We start from the raw sequence: 20,181 nt of genomic DNA on the forward strand, positions 1-20,181 counted from the left end.
GCCTATGTCCTTTTTTGGATTTTTATGGTTTCAGGTCTCACATTTAGGTCTTTAGCCTATTTTGAGCTTATTTTTGTGTATGTGTCAGAAAGTGATCCAGTTTGGTCTTTTGCATGTAATTGTCCAATTTTCCCACCACCATTTATTGAAAAGACTGACTTTTCCTCATTGTATATTCTTACCTCCTTTGTCATCGATTAACTGACCATATGAGCATGGGTTTATTTCTGGGCTCTCCCTTCTATTCCACTGGTCTGTGTCTGTCTGTGCTAGTGCCATACTGTTTTGATGACTACAGCTTTGTAGTGTATCTTGAAATCTGGCATTGGGATACCTCTAGCCTTGTTCTTCTTTCTCAAGATTGCTTTGGCTATTCGGGGTCTTTTGTGGTCCCCTACAAATTTTAGTATTGTTTGTTTCAGTTTTGTGAAAAGTGCTGTTGGTATTTTGATAGGGATTGCATTAAATCTGTAGAGTGCTTTGGGTAGTATGGACATTTTAACCATATTAATTCTTCCAATCCATGAGCATGGAATATCTTTCCAATAAATGGCTCTTTTGAACAAGATGGTAGAAAACAATACTAAAAACGGTTTTTTGCCCACAGGATGAAAGGCTAAAACGGCCATACTGTTACTGTACTTAGTTCCAGGAAAACTCAGATGTCCCAAGATTTATTACTAGTAGATATGTATGTGCACACGAGCACGCGCGTGCACGCGCACGCACACACACACACACACACACACTGCACTTAGGGAGAATGTGAAAGTCAAAAAGCTTCTCAAAAATTCAATGCCCCCTTCATCAAAGAGAAGGAGCAATGGCTGATGTGAGGAGCCTGACCACAAGGTGCCGGTGTCCTGGCCTCCCTGGAAGGTGTCACCGTGTGGGGCTCAGCTGAGGTTGTAGGCACTCGCTGGTCTCCTAGTCAGCAGCAGGGCGCCTCTGAGTGGGCCATCAAGCCTGGGCCCCTGTGGAACAGAACTTGTTCCTCAGGCCTGTGGTGCTAGGTGCTCTGCAGGGACAGGAAATGAGGCAGGGTCCCAGAGAGGGAACCAGAGAGGCTGGCCAGCAACTGAACTTAAGCCCAGGGCCTCTCCACATCCTGTCATAAAATAATCCCTTCGAGCTGGGGACTCAGCAGATTGGTGTTGAGTAGCAGTCCCCAAATCACTGCTCTTAGGAGGGGTCAGGGCTGTGGGCAAATACATGCCCTGCTGCCTCTTCAGCCTTCTTCCCACAGAATCTGTCTTCTCCAAGTGAGGGAACCACATTTGAGACTTCCCAAAAGGGAAATTCAAGGTTTAAGCCCTTCCCAGTAGACTCCTGAACACAATGATCAGGAAATAACCCTGAACGTTCGTTCACTCAACACACACTAATGGAGCATCTTTACTATGTGCTAGGTGCTGGGGAGAGACTTCACATGGAAAGGTTCCTTTCTTCCAGAAGCTTACAGGATCCAGCTTTCCTTATTTGGCATGGCCTTGTAGCCAGTGCCTGAGCACAGTTTTTCCTTTTTGCAGTTTTATCCAGTGCTGGGAGTTCAGTTTTTTTTTTTTTTTCCTCTAAGAAAATAGCTCTGTGCTCCAGAGCCCACATTTCCCCCAATGATCATTTAGCTCCAGGGAGAGGACTATGACATCCTCCCTCCCTTTAGCTGCCTAAACTGAATGAAGCCCACTCAGTAGAGCCATTTTCAGTGCTACTGTGATTTGTATTAATTAAATATGACATGGTATCCCTAAAAAAAAAAAAAAATCAGTGCCCCTAGGTCTCCATCTGGTACTCTGACCCTGCTAGCTGTTTTGCAGAGGCTTTTGTGGGGGCTTTCCTCAATGCAGGGCATCTCTATTTGATGTTAAGGAAGACAGAAAATCAAATAAGACAGCTAGACTCTGAGTAAATAATGAAACCTATAATTAAAAAAAAGCAAAAAAAATCCCATGTGTTAAATGACCTTGTTTTTGCAAATTGATTTTGTGTCAGCATTTCTGGCTTCAAATTGTACAGAGAAAAGTACGTAAGTAAATTCCTAGTTAATAACTGAAAGGAACAAATAAGTAAGACCTTTGAATTTTGTTTGAATCTTAATTTTTTTAATACCATAAATAAACAAGCTTCAAAGGCAGATGACAAACTAGTAAAAATATTTTACAATAAATTACAAATGGTTAATATTCCTAATATATAAATAATATTTTAAAATCAGTCACAAAAGGCAAACTGCTTCATTGAGGAAAAAAAAAAAGCTAAAAGGGACAAAATAGGAATTTTTAAAAAACAGCTAGTCCAATGTAACAGAAGGACCAGAAACAAAAGAATAAGTATGTATGATTTCACTTATATAAGGTACTTGGGATACTCAGGTTCCTAGAGACAGCAAGTAGACCCCTGGTCCCAAAGGGCTAGGGGTTGGGGGAACAGAATGAGGAATTACTGTTAAAGAGATATAGAATTCCAGTTGGGGAAGATGAAAAAGTTCTGGAGATGGATAGTGATGATAGCTGCACAATAAGGTTAATGGACATAATGCCACTAAACTGTACATTTAATAATGGCTAAAATGATAAATTTTATGTGATGTGTATTTTACTACAATAAAACAAATTCAGCCAGCTTAGTATTCAAACAAAGGCAGACTTAAACAGTAATGAGATAATACTATTTTGCTCATTAAATTAGCAAGAGGAATGGAAATTCTAATGCTGACGATACTCAAGTGAAGACAAATGGGTACATTCAAACACTGGTTAAATGTAAAATAATCAAAAAGTTTCTGGATGACAGTTCAGAAATATACGTCAAACGTCCCAATACCCTTTGGCTTCTTAGCTCAAAGTAGTACATAAGTGAATTTGCTTAAAGAAATTATCATTCTCGCTCTGAAATTTATTATACAAGAATGTTCATCACATAAAATGCTGGAAAATGAGAAACTCAACATTGGTTAATTAATTCATGGAAATCTATAAGACAGAATATGAAGCAACTATAAAATGCCATATTCTTCATTTATCCTAAATGAAATAAGATATTACAAAACAATATATACTGTGATTCCAATTTTGTACATCAAAGTATCTGTACTTAGGAACCTGACTAGGAGGTTAGAAATAAAAATGGAATACAGATGTCTGCAGTTGTCTCTGGTAGTGTGATTATGATGAGGTTTTATTATTTTTTTCTTTATACTTTTCCATTTTTTTTCTTTCTAGCAATGGATATTTTATAATCATAAAATTTAAATAATAAGAAAGCAAAGGATAAATGTCAGTAGTACTTACAAAATAATGTTGTCCATCCTCAGCTTTAAATGAATTATTTGCTACAAGTCCAAAAAATAACTATTAAATGGAGAACAATGTCAGAATAGACAAAGAATCAAAGCATGCCACTAAAATTGGCTAAGTCAATGGGAAAATAGCCCAGTTTCTTTCATGGAATCAATTTTTACTTTTCATTGGCTTGATTTTTGTGTCATCAGAGCCCACATGAAAAAACCAGAGCAGTCATTGGTGAAGATCCAGTGGAAACTGGGGGTGGCAAGAACTCTGACTTGGTGCCATTACTCCTGGGTACCCTCCTTCCCTGCATGCTTGAGCTGTGAGGCACTAGGCTAATTGGGTACCCGAGTTGCTAAATGAAATTGTCTTTAAAAGGAGACTCTACTATAAATATTGTAATTATCTCAGGAAAGAGTGTCCATTGATTTATCAAATAGGATTGAGAATTCAGTATTTTAAATCCTCCACTATTACAGAACTGTATTTGTACCTATTTTCCACCTAAGAGTTTTCTCCTCCAAGCTCTCTCTTCGTGTTCTTTTTTTTTTTTTGTTATTTACTGAAGTATTTTTTGTTGAGATATAATTGACATATAATATTAGTTTCAGAGTTGAAATATTTTATATATATATATGTATAAATGATCACCACAATAAGTCTAGTTAACACTGGCATCACACATAATCACAAAACACTTTTTTTGTGATGAAAACCTTTTTTTTTAAGATTTTATTTATTTATTTGACAGAGCACAAGCAGGGGGAGAGGCAGGCAGAGAGAGAGGCAGAAGCAGGCTCCCCACTGAGCAAGGAGCCCGATGCGGGGCTCGAGTCCAGGACCCTGGGATCATGACCTGAGAGCCACCCAGGCGCCCCTGAAAAAAAAATTTTTTTGAGAGAGTGTGCAGGGTGGGGGTAGGAGAGGCAGAGGGAGAATCTTAAGCAGGCTCCAAGCCCAGCACTGAGCCTGACAGGGACTCCATCTCACAACCCTGAGATCATGACTGATCTGAAATCAAGAGTCAGACACTTAACCGACTGAGCCACCTAGGTGCCCACATCTTGTGATGAGACCTTGTAAGATCTGCTCTCTTCTCGACTGTCAAGTACATAGTACAGTGGTATGAACTATAGTCATCATGCTGTACTTTACATCCCAAAGATGTATTTATTCATGTTCATTATTGTTTCACCAGCACACTGCCTTTTCCAGGGTCTAAGAAATACTTGTTGAATGATAAAAGTACTATGTCAGGCTGGCTCATAGTTCAGGCTTAAGTGATTATCCCAAAAGTAGATTTCTATTACCTTTATGCAGGAACAAAGGTCTCCTCCCCCTCTTAACTAAAAATGTCACTGGTAGACTAAGTCACCTTCCCCATATTTTAAACTTTTAAATTGTTCAAAAGAAGTAGTCAGAAAAGGTCTGACTGAACAAGAGAGCTGCTCTAGGTAAAATTAAAAGGGGTGAATCTATTTCACTACCCAATCCTTTCTTTTTCCCTTCTTTCCCCATCTGACACCTTCAGCATCTGGGTTTTAAACATTTCTGCAAAGGCTAAATACCAGGGTGGGTAGTGGGGAAGAGCCTAGACATGGGTCATGGAAACTTAAACATAAGTGAATATTTTAAGGACAACCATTAAATTTCAAATTTAATTATGTGTCTTAATTGAATACTGTTTAAAAATTATTTTCAAAACTTTCTATTATTTGTCTTATTTCCTTTGAACGTTACAAGTAAATTTTTTTCCACACTGATTTCCCAATGCTCCATTGAACACAAATTATATTACAACATTTTCCAAGCTCAGGAGGCATTTAGTTCCTGTGGGAGAGAAATAAATTTCCAAAGACATTGCTTGGCTCATATCACTAGAGCAGAGGTTTAAACTAGTTGCCCTGGAGCTAAATGAAGCCCAAAGTTGAAATTACTTGGAATGGGTTTAGATTTTTTTTTAATTAGTTGCCAGCATGTAAAAGTTGAAGTATTGAAATAAAATTATAGAAGTCTAAGAGGCTCTTGAACAGTCTTTAAACCCAGAACCTTGGGGCTACTGTGTTAACACATGCCAACGATCAAGTGAGCCTGACTGGCCCTGCCCCCTTGGGGAGGTTCTAGGTTCCCCACTTCTCCCCAGCTCACTGTGGCTTGCCTTCCTCACCAGTACTATCTGCCTGAGTACCTATAGACACTTGAGTTTTACTATTTTTTTTTTAAATACATTATAGTGGAAAAAATGCTAGAGGATGTCCTTGGGCAGTATCAATGATACCTAGTATCAATCATTAATATAGAGTAGGAACCAGAGAGGTGACCTCTTAGTCATTTAGTTTTCTGTCATGCAATTTAGGAACTACCTATGTGATTTTTTTCTTACCTTGGTAATACACAGTTAAATGTGAAAACATCCAAGTACACAGGATAGAAAATCCCTGTGAGTAGCGTCCATGAGCCTGATGCCCAAACTGAGAAGAGCATGGCAGGAAGTAAATAGCACAGGTCCTTGTCCTTGGGTCAAATTGTAGCAACAAAACCTAATGTGATTTGTGGTGGTTTCTTATCGTCATGTGTTGAAGGGGTTTTGGAGGATCCTAGACTTCTGGTGGGGAAATGGGCCACTTAATCCCTGCTTCTTAGAGTCCAATGTTTCAATACCCAGTGTCACTTAATGCAAATCTGCTAACAAGCCTAATCTAATGTCATCTGCCCACAACAGAAGAAAATGAAACACTGGGTGATGAGTTAAAGGTTGAATGAAGAAGAAGGAGTCTGAGCTGTCCTGGGAACCCTCTTTCATCTGGTAAAGCACCCGTTTGTTGATACTCTTAATGACTTTTCCACTCCTTCCATCCCCCAGTTTGTAAAGGCTCCTCAGATTCAGAAAGGGTAAAATCAAGGGCTCATTTTGTTTTGTTTTAATCTTCTCCTGGATGATTATTTAAATAGAAATTGCATGTTTTTGTTTGATGTGCCCACTTAGTAATATGTAACAATAATGGCTAACATTATCAAGTGTTTATTATGTGCTGAGCACTTACACACATTATCTTATTCAATCCTCATTAAAAACCTCCTGAGATAGGCACTAGTTCAACCTCCTTTTTTTAAAGATGAAGAAACGGAAGATTCAGAGGCGAAAAATTGTATTTATCCCACAGCTAGTAAGTGGCCTGCTACAAAAGTCCTGCTTTCAACCACTATTCACTGTTCTACAAGTGCAGCAGTCTTCAAACTCTAGCATGTCCATTTCTAAAGGGGCTAAGAATTAAAACGATGGGGGCACCCAGGTGGCTCAGTCAGTTAAGCATCCAACTCTTGATTTCAGCTCAGGTCATGATTTTGGGGTCTTGGGATCTCATCCTGAGTTGGGCTCCACACTGGGAGCTTAAGATTTTCTCTCTCCTTCTCCCTCTGCCCTCCCCTCGCCCCTCTAAAAGAAAGAATTAAAACTATGAAAATTGGGATTTGGCCCAGGACACAGACCATGTCAATAAATCAAAGAATGGAAGAAGGTGATGAGATTCAGTGAAGGCCAGGTGCAAGACAATATCTCACCAAGGAAATTGTTTTTGGAGTTATTGGTATTATTAGATGATGAGCAATCCACATAGCAGAAACCTCCAGAGAAATATGAAATTAGAGAAGACCCAGAGAAGACATCAATAATCAAGGAGAAAGGAATGGAGTTTGAACAAGAAGAGACAAAAAGAGTAGCATGTTTTATTTTGAAATATTGAGTGGGGGGGTGTATAGGGATTGCACAAACTCCTAGGAACTTAATTAAATTGAATGCAACTTCACCCAGCTAATAATAAACATTAAGAACTTATTCTGGGAGTTGATATGCTTTGGAGGAGATGCTATCTATATTTTTAAGGTTTGGATTTTTAATAAATAAGGGAAATTAGTATGTTCAGGAGGTATATTCCTATTTTCTAAATTTAAAGTACACACTGCAGCCTGTGGTCTTTCAAAATGCAGATCTGGCTATGGGATGCCTTCGTCCATTAACATGGCTTCTCACTGTTTATAACTGTAAAGGATAAAACAATCCTTAACACAATCACGCAGGGAATTGAAAAGTTCTTGCCCCTACTTTTCCAACTTCCCCTTGAATCACACTGCACCTTGCTGGCGACTGCAGGCATTTTTGCAATTCCCCCAGCATCCAAACTTCAGAGGGCAGCTCTTCTTCTTTCTGTCTTGGACTCTACTTCCAGCTCCTTGTTCACAGCAACTCTTTTTCACACGCCTCTTGTCACTTCCCCACCAGACTGTAAACTCTGCGCCCGCCGGCAGAGGTGGGGGTAACCTTGCTTACCTTGGCGTCCCCAGCAGTTCTAAGTAGGTAAAAAAGCCCTGGCAATATCTCCTGAATAGAGCCCCAAACCTGAAAGGCCATTCTCCAGAGCCAGAATTCTGATTCCAGTACATTAGAGAGCCAATGGAGTTAGCATTTTTATTGTTTTTTTAAAAAACCGGGGTGAAAAAGTCTTCTGCATGTAAACTAAGGCATGCCTATGAAATCAATACATTTTACGCTATATTTAAGACAAAGTCTCCCATTTGCATTTAACCCTATTTAAAGAAACTCTCCCACAACCCTTCTCTCCCCTCTTCTGCTTTATGTATCTCCACCTAAGACACTATGAGTGTTTCACGTGTTTACCTTGTTTATTGGCATCTTCTCCACTAGGAAGAAAATTTTAGGAGGGAGGAGATGTTTGGCTTTTTTGCTCACTGCTATAGCTCCAGAGTCCAGAACAGTGTTTGGCACATAATAAATGCTGTTGATAATATTTTTTGAATGAATGGATTTAGTAGTTTTCTTTGCGCAGAGGTAATGGGCAGAAAACACCAATTAGCCCCAAAGTAAATTTTCATGAAAACTCAGTCTGAATTTTTAAAAATCTTACATAGGTCGTATTCAATTGTGATCTTTAAAAATGAAGCTTCCTATTATATCAGGGCCCCCAAATTACAGTGCCTCCATATCACCCAAGAGTTTGTTAAAACGCAGATTATCGCCATCAGAGATTATAATTCGCTGATATAAAGGCGGGGCCCACAAGTTGCAGGAGTTGCATGGGGTTGTGGCCCAAGGTCCATAGTTTGTAAAACACTGTGAATGTGCACACAATATGCTCAACATGTGCTGAGTAAAAATTCAATCCCTCTCTAGAGCAGTGTTACTTACTGACATTTGTTCTCTATTCCTGCGGGCTTTAGCAATGAATGACGAATGAATGACGGACAGGTATCTTCTCCCCATTTTACGGATGAGGACACACTGATTCATCCCTACCTCCCGCTTCCCCTTCGTTCCGCAAATTTATGCGGTTCCCACCAGGATATAAGGCAGAATCATAGAGATTTTTTTTTTTTTAAGTGTGCAAAGCTACCAAGAAAAAGAGGGAAAGTGCGCGGTGGCCCAGAGTCCAGCTCAGACTTCCCCGGCAAGTAAACGCCTCGAGGGATTGCCTTCACCCCTGAGGTCAACAGTTGGACAGTTTAGGGCGCTTCCCCCTGGCAGACGGGGAGGCCAGAGGAAAATATTCCAGCCCCGGGCAGAACAGGCGCGGAGACGCGGGCGGGGGGCGGGGCCAGAGTACGGCCTGAGGCTGCAGCTGGTTAGCCCAGCGGCGGGGAGGAGGTAAGGGGCGGAGCAACGGGGGGCGGAGTCTGGGGCGGGGTTCGGGACAGGAGGACGGCCGGGGGCTGCGGCCCAGCACCTAGGCGGCGCGAAGGAGTCCACGCTGCCGGGCCTCGTCCCTCCCCTCGGGGGCGGACCCTGTGGGAGGGCGCGGCCGGAGGGGCGCGCGGGAGGCAGAGCGCTCCCGCTGCCGGAGCGAGGGCGCTTACCTCCTAACCCCGCCATGGCCGAACTTCGCAGCAGGAGCGACTGCTCCGGTGCTTCTCGCCCATCTCCCTGAGCTCCTTCTCCTTTCGACCCCTGGAAAACCCTGCGTTCTTTCTGGGGCTGTGGCGAGGGGCACGGAGCGGCGAGCAAGGATGCGCTGAGGACCGCCAGCGCGCGCGTCTCGGGTGCCTCAGTGGGTCCAGGCGCGGGAGGTGAGCTGCCTCGGGCTGCCTCGACTTCTCTAGCGCACTCCTGCCACCCCTCGCCGCAGCTGATGTGCAGGGAGAAGCCGGACATCATGATCCTAACACGTAAGCTAGACTTGTGCCTTGCCGTCGGGCCAGCCGCGGGAGCCAGCTGCGGAGGGGACTCGCCGCGGAGGAAATGTCACCCCGCCTTGTCAAGTCGGTGCCTGTCGTTCTGTGCTTTTAAACGGCTTTCCGAGGAGGCTCGGGACCGAGTCGCCCAACTTTCTCGGAGTGGAGGAGGTGGAGTGTGGGAAAAAACAAGGGTCATAGTTTGGGGAGGGAGGTCTTAATTTCGGGTAGTGACCCCTGGCTACTCACTGCTTCGGGGTCGCGGGCGGGCGCGTCGGGTGGGCTCTGGGAAGGGCTGCTGGCGGGGGGCGACCGCAACTAAGAAAGTGAAGCCTATGTTAACTTCCCTCTCGGGCTGGGGACGCCGAGCCCGGCTAGGGATGCACGCCGGGCGGGGGCACAGGGCGGGCCGGCCGCCAGCCCGGCTGCGCCGGCGGCCCTGCTATTCTTATTCTAAGTCCCTGGCGACGGCCTCTGCTTCCGAGGGGCGCGGCGCGACCGCACTTCCACTATCTTCCCTCCGGGGACGTTCTGGGCTGGGCACTTGCAGCCCTTCACCATTCAAGTCCAAAATCCAGCGCGGACTCCCTGAGAGTTTCTCATTTAGCGATGTTTAGGCCGCAGTGGCACTTGGAAATAGTGTTTGGTTGTTTTTTTTTAAACTTCTTGAAAGTAAATTCGGGAAGAAATTGTTTTAATTTCGAACTTCATGTTCAAATATTTGAAACGCTGGAAAGTAATTCCGACTTAGGAAAGTCTGGTGGCTGCGGGCCCCGGGAGAGCGTTGAAGCTATTTAGCAAGCCCCCTGGCTTGCATGTGAGGGGCGCCTGCTGGGAGGGCTGCAGTGTGCCTTCACGTGCTGGGGCGTGGAATCGGGTTTCCTAAAAGGCCGGGTGGAGGTGCCCACGCCCTTGGCTCGGGAGGAGGCGCCCGCGCGGGGCTAGTTCCTGGGCCGGCGAAAGGAAGGAAGGAAGCCCGCCTCCCGACCTGACTTTTCGTAGCGAAGTCATGGCCTTTGGGAACCCTGCCCCACTCTGCCTCTGTGCCCCTGTCCCCATCTCCGACGTCATGGGCTGAGACTCTGATCCTTCGGAAGGAGTTTCTCCCCTGGCCGCAGCACACTGGCCATGCCACGTGTAATTTGCAGATTATGGTTATTACTGAATGCGTTCGTTTTTTCCAGCGCGCAGCCCCTGCTGCGAGGGCAGTTAGAGCGGAGCGGGATGAGGCTGGCGAAGTAGGAACCCTGGGTCCGCAGCCTGCTGCTAGCTGGGCGCATCTGGGAAGTGTTGAGACCTCTCTGCACCTCCTTCATCTGCAACACGGGGGTAATAAGTGTATTTACCACGCGAGGAGGTTGAGAGGATCAAAAGAGCTAATACAGGCGCTTAGCACGTGTCTGGTACTGATGCTCCACTAATACCCAATTTATGCTAATTACTGTAGGAGGAAACTCCTGCGTATAGTTATCTGCACCGCGGAGAAGAAAACCTTGGCACACGCTAGTTTTGATTGAGCCTTTTTACACCCAACAGAGTTAGCGAATGAGTTCATTCTCCGGATTCAGCGGCTCTTTCAAGCCCTTGGTGAGGTGGAGCAGTGCAGCCTAGGCACAGCCATCCATTACAGAAAGATTCACGATGGTGGCATATATGACGCATTTGGATAGAAAAAAAAAATCACAGCTGTGGACAAGGTAGAATACTGAGTCTCAAATTACATTTTTTCCCCCAAACTCTGTTTGCTGAAGGGATGAGGGAAAATAATAGCCCAGCAGAACTCTGAATGTAAATCTATCAGCAGCTCCAAGAGTTTGACTAATTCAGCATCCATCTGGACTCAGGCTGGTCCTCCGCAGAGATAATTTGCAGACCATAAGTGTGGAATTAATGGAGGCACCCAGTGCCATCTTGGCTTGCAGACTGTAGCAGATGGCCAGAGGGGTGCCCTGTAAGTCACCAGAAGAACTAAAGTCCTGGGGAATGAGTGTCAAATAGTTAGCAGATGTGCATTCAGAAGTTATTTCAAGACATTTTCTGAGAAAATGTTGGCAATTGCATGTATTAACTTTTATTGTGGCATGCCAGATTTACAGCGTGGCCCAAGCCTGGCTGCATATTTTTTTCATTATCACTACTGTTCAGAGTTTAAAATGAAGCACAGCAGACTGACTTTCTCCCAGCTGTTTTAAAAGTTTGCTCTTGACCAAAAAAAAAAAAAGAGAGAGAGAGAGGGGGGATTTTATTTTAATTCTTAATCTGAGTGACACCTTACACCAAACTGGCCAGAAGCTCAAGAATAGGGACTGACTTTGTTTCCCAACTCTGACTCTCCAGGATCAAAATGAGTATAGCTTCCTACTTAAATCTTTCCCTAGAGTGGATGAGAAGTACAGTTTCATTGAATTACCTATGACTTTAACTTAGCAATTTTAGATCTTATGAGAAACACCACTTACTCCTTAAGAGTGAAAAGGTTGAATAGTTAAGCAATTGACTATGGCTAATTGAAGGCAGTGTTCCAAGTTTTCATACACTGGGCCAACCAGAGGATTTTCCATAGTTCTGGAGGGAAGGTGAGAGGCCAGTTGCCCTTTAACCTAAAGCCTTTTTTTTTGTTGTTTATTATTTTGTTACTGGTCAATGCTATAGTTCAAAGAGCAAAGACTAAGCAAAATTTTAGGGTGTTTTTATATTAAAAAGGGATATTTGGTTGCTTCGGAAAAATATACCAGATTAATAGAAAAGCATATTATGATCAAATAAATTATTACTGGGAAAGAGTGAAAAATGTATATAGTACTTAAACTCTTACTTGTAGAACTACCGTGGGGCTTAGAGGGGATATGGGAGGCCCCATTAAGATGCCTTCCAATCAGAGGCTTGGTGGGATTCCAAGAGGTGGTTTGAAATACAAAAATAAGTACTTGAGTTTCCCTTGGTGTCCCCATGGAGATTTTAAGCCATGATGCAATGTTAAAATGAGAGTGGTATTTTTATGACTGAGGCAGGTAAATAGGCCATTTGAAAATATTCAGGAAAGGGTGATTTGGTCCAGAAGAATGGGGGCATCCAAAGTACAGTGGGTGAAGTGAATCGTACGTTTTTGAAGAGCGCCTTGTGCTGGACAGGATGGTCCAGTATTGTAAACACAAGTTTCTCATGCTTAACTCTCCTTCCTAGCAACAGGAAGAAGGAAATGAGGCCATGCAAAAAAAAAAAAAAAAAAAGCCCTGAAGGGCTCCAGACAATACTTGACCCACCCTAGCATTTTCCCTGTACAGACAGAAGACTTGCAAAAGTAAAAATAACTTCAGATGTTTCCCCTTCCTCTCTGGATATTGCCAGATCACTAAAGACTGAATTCTTGGAGCTTTAGAACACTGCAGTCAAACCTGGCCCCATGGTGTAATGGGCATGACGGCACACATCACGCCAAGGCTGTTCTCAAAATTATAAAATGGACCTGGGGGAGAAAGGTGATCTTCATTTTCTATGTTTGCATAGTTCAGTGATTAGAATTCTATGAGTTGGGATCCAGTAGAGGAAAGAATTTAATTTCTAAACATGGTCATTCCTCTGAGTTTCACTGAGTGCTCATTTTTAACAGGATTGACCCCTAAGATACTTTGGAGTCGTGGGACTACAGTGCAAAGGAATGGTGTACACAGCATTTAGGACCTGAAAAGTTTTCCTTGTTGAGATGATCCACGTGAATTAATGCCCAGCCATAAAATGTTCACATTCAAACACTGTGTCCCTAAAGAGCAATAGTCCCCAGTTCCTCTTCTGAAATTAAGAGGAAAATGCTTTTCTGGAGCAGTTTTCACAATCTTCCTTCTATCTGATTCCTTACCTTTGCATATAGAGGAATTCTGAGACTTGAGGGTCCTTCCTCTTTGAAGATGTGCTGTAAGATTGAAATTTGCTTTTATAGCAATGGGTTACGGGTATGAGTGCCATCAGTGGTGTTTTCTTTCAACCTCAAATTAGTCAGAAATCTAATTAATGTAAAAGGGGTAAAATTCCCAGCTGAGAAGGGCTCTTCCTGTCTGTCTGCCCTTTTCCTTGTGGGATCCTGTGTTATTGTTAAGGATTATCATGATCAGTGATAAGGAGGAGGGAGTAGTCCTGCTGGGGATTCTTTAATTAGATCTACTCTGCCTTAACATTTTTTTCAGGACACCTTCCATGCCATGGTGGACTGCAAGAAAGCCTTGCGTATTTAGCCTGTATATTTTTATGGTCTCTCACAAGGAACAGTCAACCGTCTCTAGTATAAGTGCTCCTTTTCAATTTTTATAAAAAATCCACAGACTTTTGACAGAATACTAATAGTAGTATAGAAGCTGAAATTGATCACGTGGTTTGCTCTTATTGTCCCGTTCAACTGTCCCCTCAGCAACTCTGGAAAAGCAGGTGTGATTATTCCCCTTTTACAGATGAGGAATCTGGGGCTTGGGAGAGAGCGTTCCATTCCTTGCCTCCGATCACTCACTGTACATGGCAGAGCCAGGATTTCAACCAGGTGTGTGGCAGTAGTGTGCACCTCCAGGAGCTATGCTCATCTGCAGTTGGTTCCATTTAGAAGACAGTATTTGGTGGCCCTGGAGAGCCTGGCAGTCACTTTGCAGTTTCCTAGGGGGCTTGTGCTCCTAGGTGGGGAGTTATAACTTGAGGATCCGAAATTGACAAATTAGAGGTTTCTGTGTCCCTTCTTTGGGGCCTCGTGCATGGACACTTGAGCCTTTGCCTTTAACATTCAGGGAAGGAATCTGGGATTCCATTTTCTAGCTTCTGTGGACTGTCCTGAATAATGCTTTCTTCCGTGAAAGTATCTAAAAATAATACTTCTAAGGGAAAATCTTCTGACAGATGTCAGTGAAAACATTTGAATAGCATCTTGATAATGTCCTTGGACAGCAAAGGATAAAACAGTACACCTGACTAAAGCCCCCATCATACAGTGCTCAGGTGGGAGGTGATTTCTCGTAATCCTTCATCCTTGTGTTTTATTTTGCTACCGAACGAAGTTTCACAGTGAAAGTGTACTTCTTTTCCATTCACACAAACCTCTGCGTGGTGGCCTTTTCATGTCTTACCCCCTCCTGTACCCAGGAGGAAAATCAAAAACTAACTGAAGACTGAGGTCAGTAGAGCTGGAGTCCTCAGATGCCTTTGACACCTCCCATCCACATTTTGTTCCCTTCCCGCCCCACCTTCGAGTGTCCCGCAGAGAGGATTGGAGGCAGCTTCCTGAAGCTTGTCAGAAAGGCGCCTTCCTTCTCCTTGCTGGAGTCTCTGGAGGATGTGTGAGGGACAGAAGTTTTCCACACCCTGCGGTTGTAGCATTTCCCAGGCTGCGAGCACTGAGGAAGCCCTAGAGGAAGGGACCCTGGCGGTGACGTGGCTGTCGCACCCAGGTGACAAAGTAGATAGAAGATGCTAAAATTCTGAAAATCATCTCCGCCTCCCGAGTCCGGAGAAACTATAAAGGCACAGGGGTCAATCTCCACACAACTCCCATTTTCAAACTGGATAGCACGAAAAAGGGATCTTCCGTAATGCTTGTGCATTTCTACAAGTCATTTCTTGGGAAATTCCAGAACTTGGCAAAAGGTAGCCTGGAAAACCATTGCCTCCTCCCAACCAAGGGGCAACTGAGATGCCTGTAAGTTCAGTGACTAGTCCAAGGTCATTTGTGTGTTACATGGTGCTTCAAACCCCTTCCTGCCCACATGTGTAAACAAAATGGAGATAGCAACAAAATGAGGATATTCCTGTTTGTAGGAAAAATGCATCCATATAAAAGCAAAAGCCTGCGTAAACTAAACAGATGTACCTGGATCAAATTTTGGCGTGAGATCTTGTGTGTCTGGGCGGCTGGTTGTCACCGGCACTTTTAATGAAAATAATTCTTTAGCTCGCCTAGAAGACAGTAGTCCTTATTTTTTCTTAAACTTTTTGGCACAAAATTGAGAACGTCAAATCATACAGTGTTGCCTGTTTGAGGTTTGACATAGGAATACCTAAAGGCAGCTTATCTCCCCAGTATCTGCCATGTTTTTATTTTCATTGGTCTTTGTGTAAGGCAATTTGATGTTTCGTTCTATTCTTGCTTTTTTTTCTGTCAGAATGGACTAAAACCAGAGTGGACAGTCATACACTCCCTATTAGTCACTATTCCCTTTATTTCTAATTTAAGATTTCTGCAGTTACACAGTATTTCTATTTCCCAAGCTAGGGCACTATAGAACCTGGGGCAAAAGCCAAAGATTGAGGTTGAGGGTTACTTACTAGAATAAGCTTTGCTAATATGTAAATGAAAGAATTGATATGCCTGCAAAAACCTTTCATCATGGAGATGGGGGGCGGGGTTCCCTCAGGTTTGTAACCAGGTATTTTGCCTTGAATCTAAATTATAAAGGAAGTGGATTATATAATCTTAAAACATCTGTTTCATTTTACGAAAAAAAAAATGAGACTCAGAAAGATAAAGAGTCCTTGTAAGTATGTTATTTAGATTGATTCCTTACTTGAAATTGTTTAAATTGTTTTCCTAATCTCTGCAATTACCATCTTTAAAGAGTTTTGTATTTTAAGAGCTATCTCAAGTCATTTTTCTTAGCAGTGCATGGTTGGAAATGCATAAATATTTGATGTAGAATATTAGAAATGTGTTTGTGTGTATGTATGTAAACCAAAGGTTTTTTTGGTTTTTTTTTTAATCCACCCCACATAGAAATGAAATAGAAAGATGTGATGATGCACTGTCCGTTTCCTGAGTAGTTTATTTTCACTTCAGTTTGACTTCTTTGTGCTGAGTAGTAAGTGCCAGTTCCTGATTAGCTGGGAGATATTTTCTGTTCCTGGAAATAACTGTATCAGTTTAAGTCTGGAGTAACTGAGCTCAAACCATGTCATCCACAGGCTCAAATGAATACAGAGCCGTTTATCTTTGAGAGGGAAGAGCACATATTTTTTGATATGAAAAAGAAACAGTATTTTGCAAACACTTGAACTAAATGATCCCCAAAGGGGATTTCAGTTGATTTCATTTCACATTGCTGGAGTGTCTCTTCACCTGCATAATCCCAGGTAGAGGCTTGTAGGGTGTGTCTCATGGTTTTCTTCTTTCAAGGCAAAACCATTTATTAAGTTGTCATCACGTCATTGGGCAAAATGGGTCCTTTTTTCCCCCATTTATATTATTTCTAGGAATGTCCTTTATTAGAAAGCAACATATCTGCCTCCAGACCTCAAGCAGAAGAGAGAGAGAAAAAAAAAACCTTAAAAAGAAAAGTTTCCCAAATTTGCAGTTTTTCCTTGTACTGAAAAACAGCCTGGTGATTTAAAAGTGAGAGTAATCTCTGCAGGCAGGCAAAGTATGCAGAAAGTGCTCCAGCCGGGGAGAGCAGGATAGTAGCAGTGGAACCTTGAGCAGATTACCTCAAACTCGGAACCAGCTTCCTCATTGGTGAAGGGAAAGGATGAGACGCACCAAGAAGCATTTCAGCACCCAGCCCACTGATTCTGTAGAAGCCAGGATGCTGTTGGGGGTGGGGGCTAGGGGGGTGGGGGGGTGCTGTTGCTGTGGGGGGTGGGGGGAGTACATACAGAAAAGCTCAATAAGCAGAGGAAAACTCAGGGTCTCCTAAGTGTGTTCCTCCTATAAAGATGAATTTTAGTGTGAGGGCTGTGGACACCCACATAAGCAAAAATATGTAGTGTTTTGAGTTCCCTGTAGTATGCATGAGACAGAACAAGGAATTGATCTGTTAAAAACCAAACTAGAAATTTTAGCAATAAACAGTCAATTTGCAAAACTGGGGAACAGAACTATTGAACCAGTGTTTTGAGGGAAGAGAAATGTCTCCACATGTAATTGATAATACATCTGGAAACTTAACAGAAGAAACGTAACCTATTCTAAAGGTTCTCTTAGGGAGAAGGGGAAATTGGCATAAAGGAAAAACCAGAGTCAGAACCTTGGGGAATTTACAAAGCCTATGGCAATCCCAGATTTTACAGATGAGGAAACAGGTCCAGAGAGTATTTTCTCAAGGCTACTTAACAAAGCAATGCATTCTTTCCTGGACCTGTTTTCCTGACCTGTTACAGGTAATACTTGGCCCTCTTTCTATGACGGATTATTAGAAAGTGTCGAGACACTCAGATGCAAAGCTGTTTTACATGTGAGCAAGTGAAGTTGGCTGCTCTTTGGGTCACCAGGCTAAGGAGATGCTTATATGTGCTCCATGGGATAACCCGCCTCCTTCCTTGGTCAGTGTTAGAGTAAATCCGACTGCTCGCCATTCTTCCACAAACACCTGGGCTTCAGCATCTCCTTCTGACTTACTCTGTCTCCTTTACTATGAATCTTCTCTCCCCATCCAGTCTTCCATGTGAGATCATCACTTCTCCTTCAATAAAGGCTGAGCATAAACCATGTGCTCAAGCAGCCCCCCCACCTCTGAATTCAGACTGTCACATTGCATTCTTCTCTGTACTACATTAAGTGTATAGTAAGTTCTTAGTTTCCATTTCTTTCTTTCTTTCTTTGTAAGAAAAAGCTATGGTGTGAGAATAATAGATTTTAAACTGGTTGCTCTGGTAGGTAACAAATAACTATTTTTTAAGTGGAATAGAAAAATGTAAGAATGCATTACGTATTTTAGGTGTTATTTGGTGAAACTTATTTCAGTTGGCGTGTGCAAGTGTGTGTGTGTACACACGTGCATGCATACATTTGTGTACCAGGCTATAACGTAAACTGTATTTCCTATTATCCTGGTCAGAAAAATTAAGAAGACCCCTTCACTAGAACAAAAATCATACTGTATTTATGTAATATTTATTTATTGAGCAACTACTTTGTATGCCATAGGTGCTTAGGATAGATCAGAGAGTAAAGCAGACAAAGAAACTTGCCCTTTCGGAGCTTACAGAGGGGAGAGACAGAAAGTAAACATAATAAGTAAATGTTTTGGAAGGAGAAAAAATAAATCAGGAAAGGGAGTATAGGGTGGATGAGAAGAGGCCACTGTGGCTGGATCAGAGAGCAGAGGGAGATTGGGTGACAGACGTGGTATATTAAGAAGGTAGGGTGCGTGCGCCCTAATTAAGACTGGGGCTTTCACCTATGAAATGGGGACTCATTGGTGATACCCATACCAGATCACTTGGGACTTAATACAAGGACCTTAGAATAGCCCTTAGGAAACCAGATCTTTCCTTAGTAGAGGACCATGGGACACCATGTTCCCAACTGTGAATTGCCTTTCCGTTTGGCTTCCTGCTTCGGGACAGGAACCTGTGTCTGATTGACCCCTAGCACAGTTGGCAGCACACTTAATAGATGTCCAATAAATAAATAATAAGCGAAGGGGACCTGAAGGATTGTTGGCTTCACTTAAATGTATGACTATACTAGAATATACCTGAAGGTGGGTCTGGGTCAGCTACTGTTAGGCCAAACAGCCTTAGAAACTGAGTTAGTATCAGCTGGTCTTCCAGAAGCTTCCTAACTGGTTTCTTTCAGAATATGCACAACAGATGTTTAGAATGTTTTGAGGCACCTGAGGGTAGGAATGTTGTTAGTTGCTAGTCAAACTCTTTGCTGTGATTAGATAACATTAGAGTGTGATAAATATTAATATAGACATTCTGCTATCTGACTTAGCCCATCTAGGTATTCATTTTATCAGGTAAATCCTGATACCTGGTCTTTGGCAGTCGTGTTTAACATTTATTTTTGTTTAACTGCAAAAAGAAAGGGGCTCATATTGTAGTTCTTAGTCTGTTTTTGAAGGAAGGAAAATAGTAACAGATTCTCTTTTCCTTCAAACAAGCATATTTGTGCTTCCACTGTGGAAGAGTAGTCTTTTCAGGATATACAATTGAATCAGGAAGCTTTTGATAGGTGCATCTCAGCCAGCATGGGGAGCGTGGGACAGAGAAGTTGATGGGGTGGAGAGGGGGACGTTTGGAGGCAGAGGGGCGAACAGATTAAGAGCTTGCAGTGAGAGAGCATGGTGCCTCCCGGGAACCCCAAGAAGTTCAGTAAGACGAACAAAGCTTGCACTTGGAGGCCTTCCAGGAGCCAAAGGGATAAGGTAGAGGCCAAATTAAGAAGGCTGTGGGTCTGCTGAGGAGTTTGGATTGTATCTGGAAGGTGCCAGAGAGTCACTGAAGAATTATAAGCAGGGGAGTGACGTAATGATGCGCTTCATAAAAGCAGATCCGGGGGCTCAGGGACTCTTGCACCAGGACAGATTTGTCGTGGGCAGTGAGGAGCAAAGCTTATCACAGAATTCATTTGGGAGACTCTTAAGGTAATCTGGGGAGAAAGAGTTCCCGATGCAAGAATATGGGGAAATGTTGCCTGGCTCCATGGTTCTCAATCCTGGCTATCCTTAAATTTACCTAGAGAGCTTTTTTTGTTTTTAAAAGACACTGCCTGGGTCCTCCCTAGACTGAGAAAATCCAGATGCCTGGGAGTGGGTGGTGGTTGGTGGTTTTAGAAAACTCTTCCCACGTGATGCCTCCCGCATACAGGGCTGAGAGCCCCTGAGATCAAGGTTTTGAAGCCATGGTTTGCTTCTCCAGTGGGCTGCCCAGTGAAGCCCGCCTACCAGGGTCAGATGGGCCGTTGGTGCCCAGCTGCACGACAGTCTGTAAATTGGCCACCTCAGTGGAGGCTGGAAAATCG

At 43.1% G+C, this 20,181-nt stretch overlaps 1 protein-coding gene across 5 annotated transcripts in view; it reads left to right on the top strand.

Annotated features, from left to right (window-relative positions):
• DLC1 (DLC1 Rho GTPase activating protein) overlaps nt 1-20,181 on the top strand; it is a 417,459-nt gene that overhangs the window by 363,266 nt on the left and 34,012 nt on the right. Inside the window, exon 1 of one of the 5 annotated variants that reach the window (XM_073902375.1) lies at nt 9,059-9,464. The exons of 3 other annotated variants lie outside the window; for them this stretch is intronic. In XM_073902375.1, the coding sequence (XP_073758476.1) occupies nt 9,428-9,464 (37 nt within the window). In that variant the 5' untranslated portion in view covers nt 9,059-9,427. Of the gene's footprint in view, nt 1-9,058; nt 9,465-9,524; nt 9,642-20,181 lie in introns of those variants that run through there. One more of the 5 variants, XM_073902377.1, reaches the window with a different exon arrangement.

Source organism: Callorhinus ursinus, unplaced genomic scaffold (genome assembly GCF_003265705.2).
Source record: "Callorhinus ursinus isolate GAN/ISIS: 27379988/994484 unplaced genomic scaffold, GSC_fseal_2.0 scaffold17, whole genome shotgun sequence".
Taxonomy (NCBI): domain Eukaryota; kingdom Metazoa; phylum Chordata; class Mammalia; order Carnivora; family Otariidae; genus Callorhinus; species Callorhinus ursinus.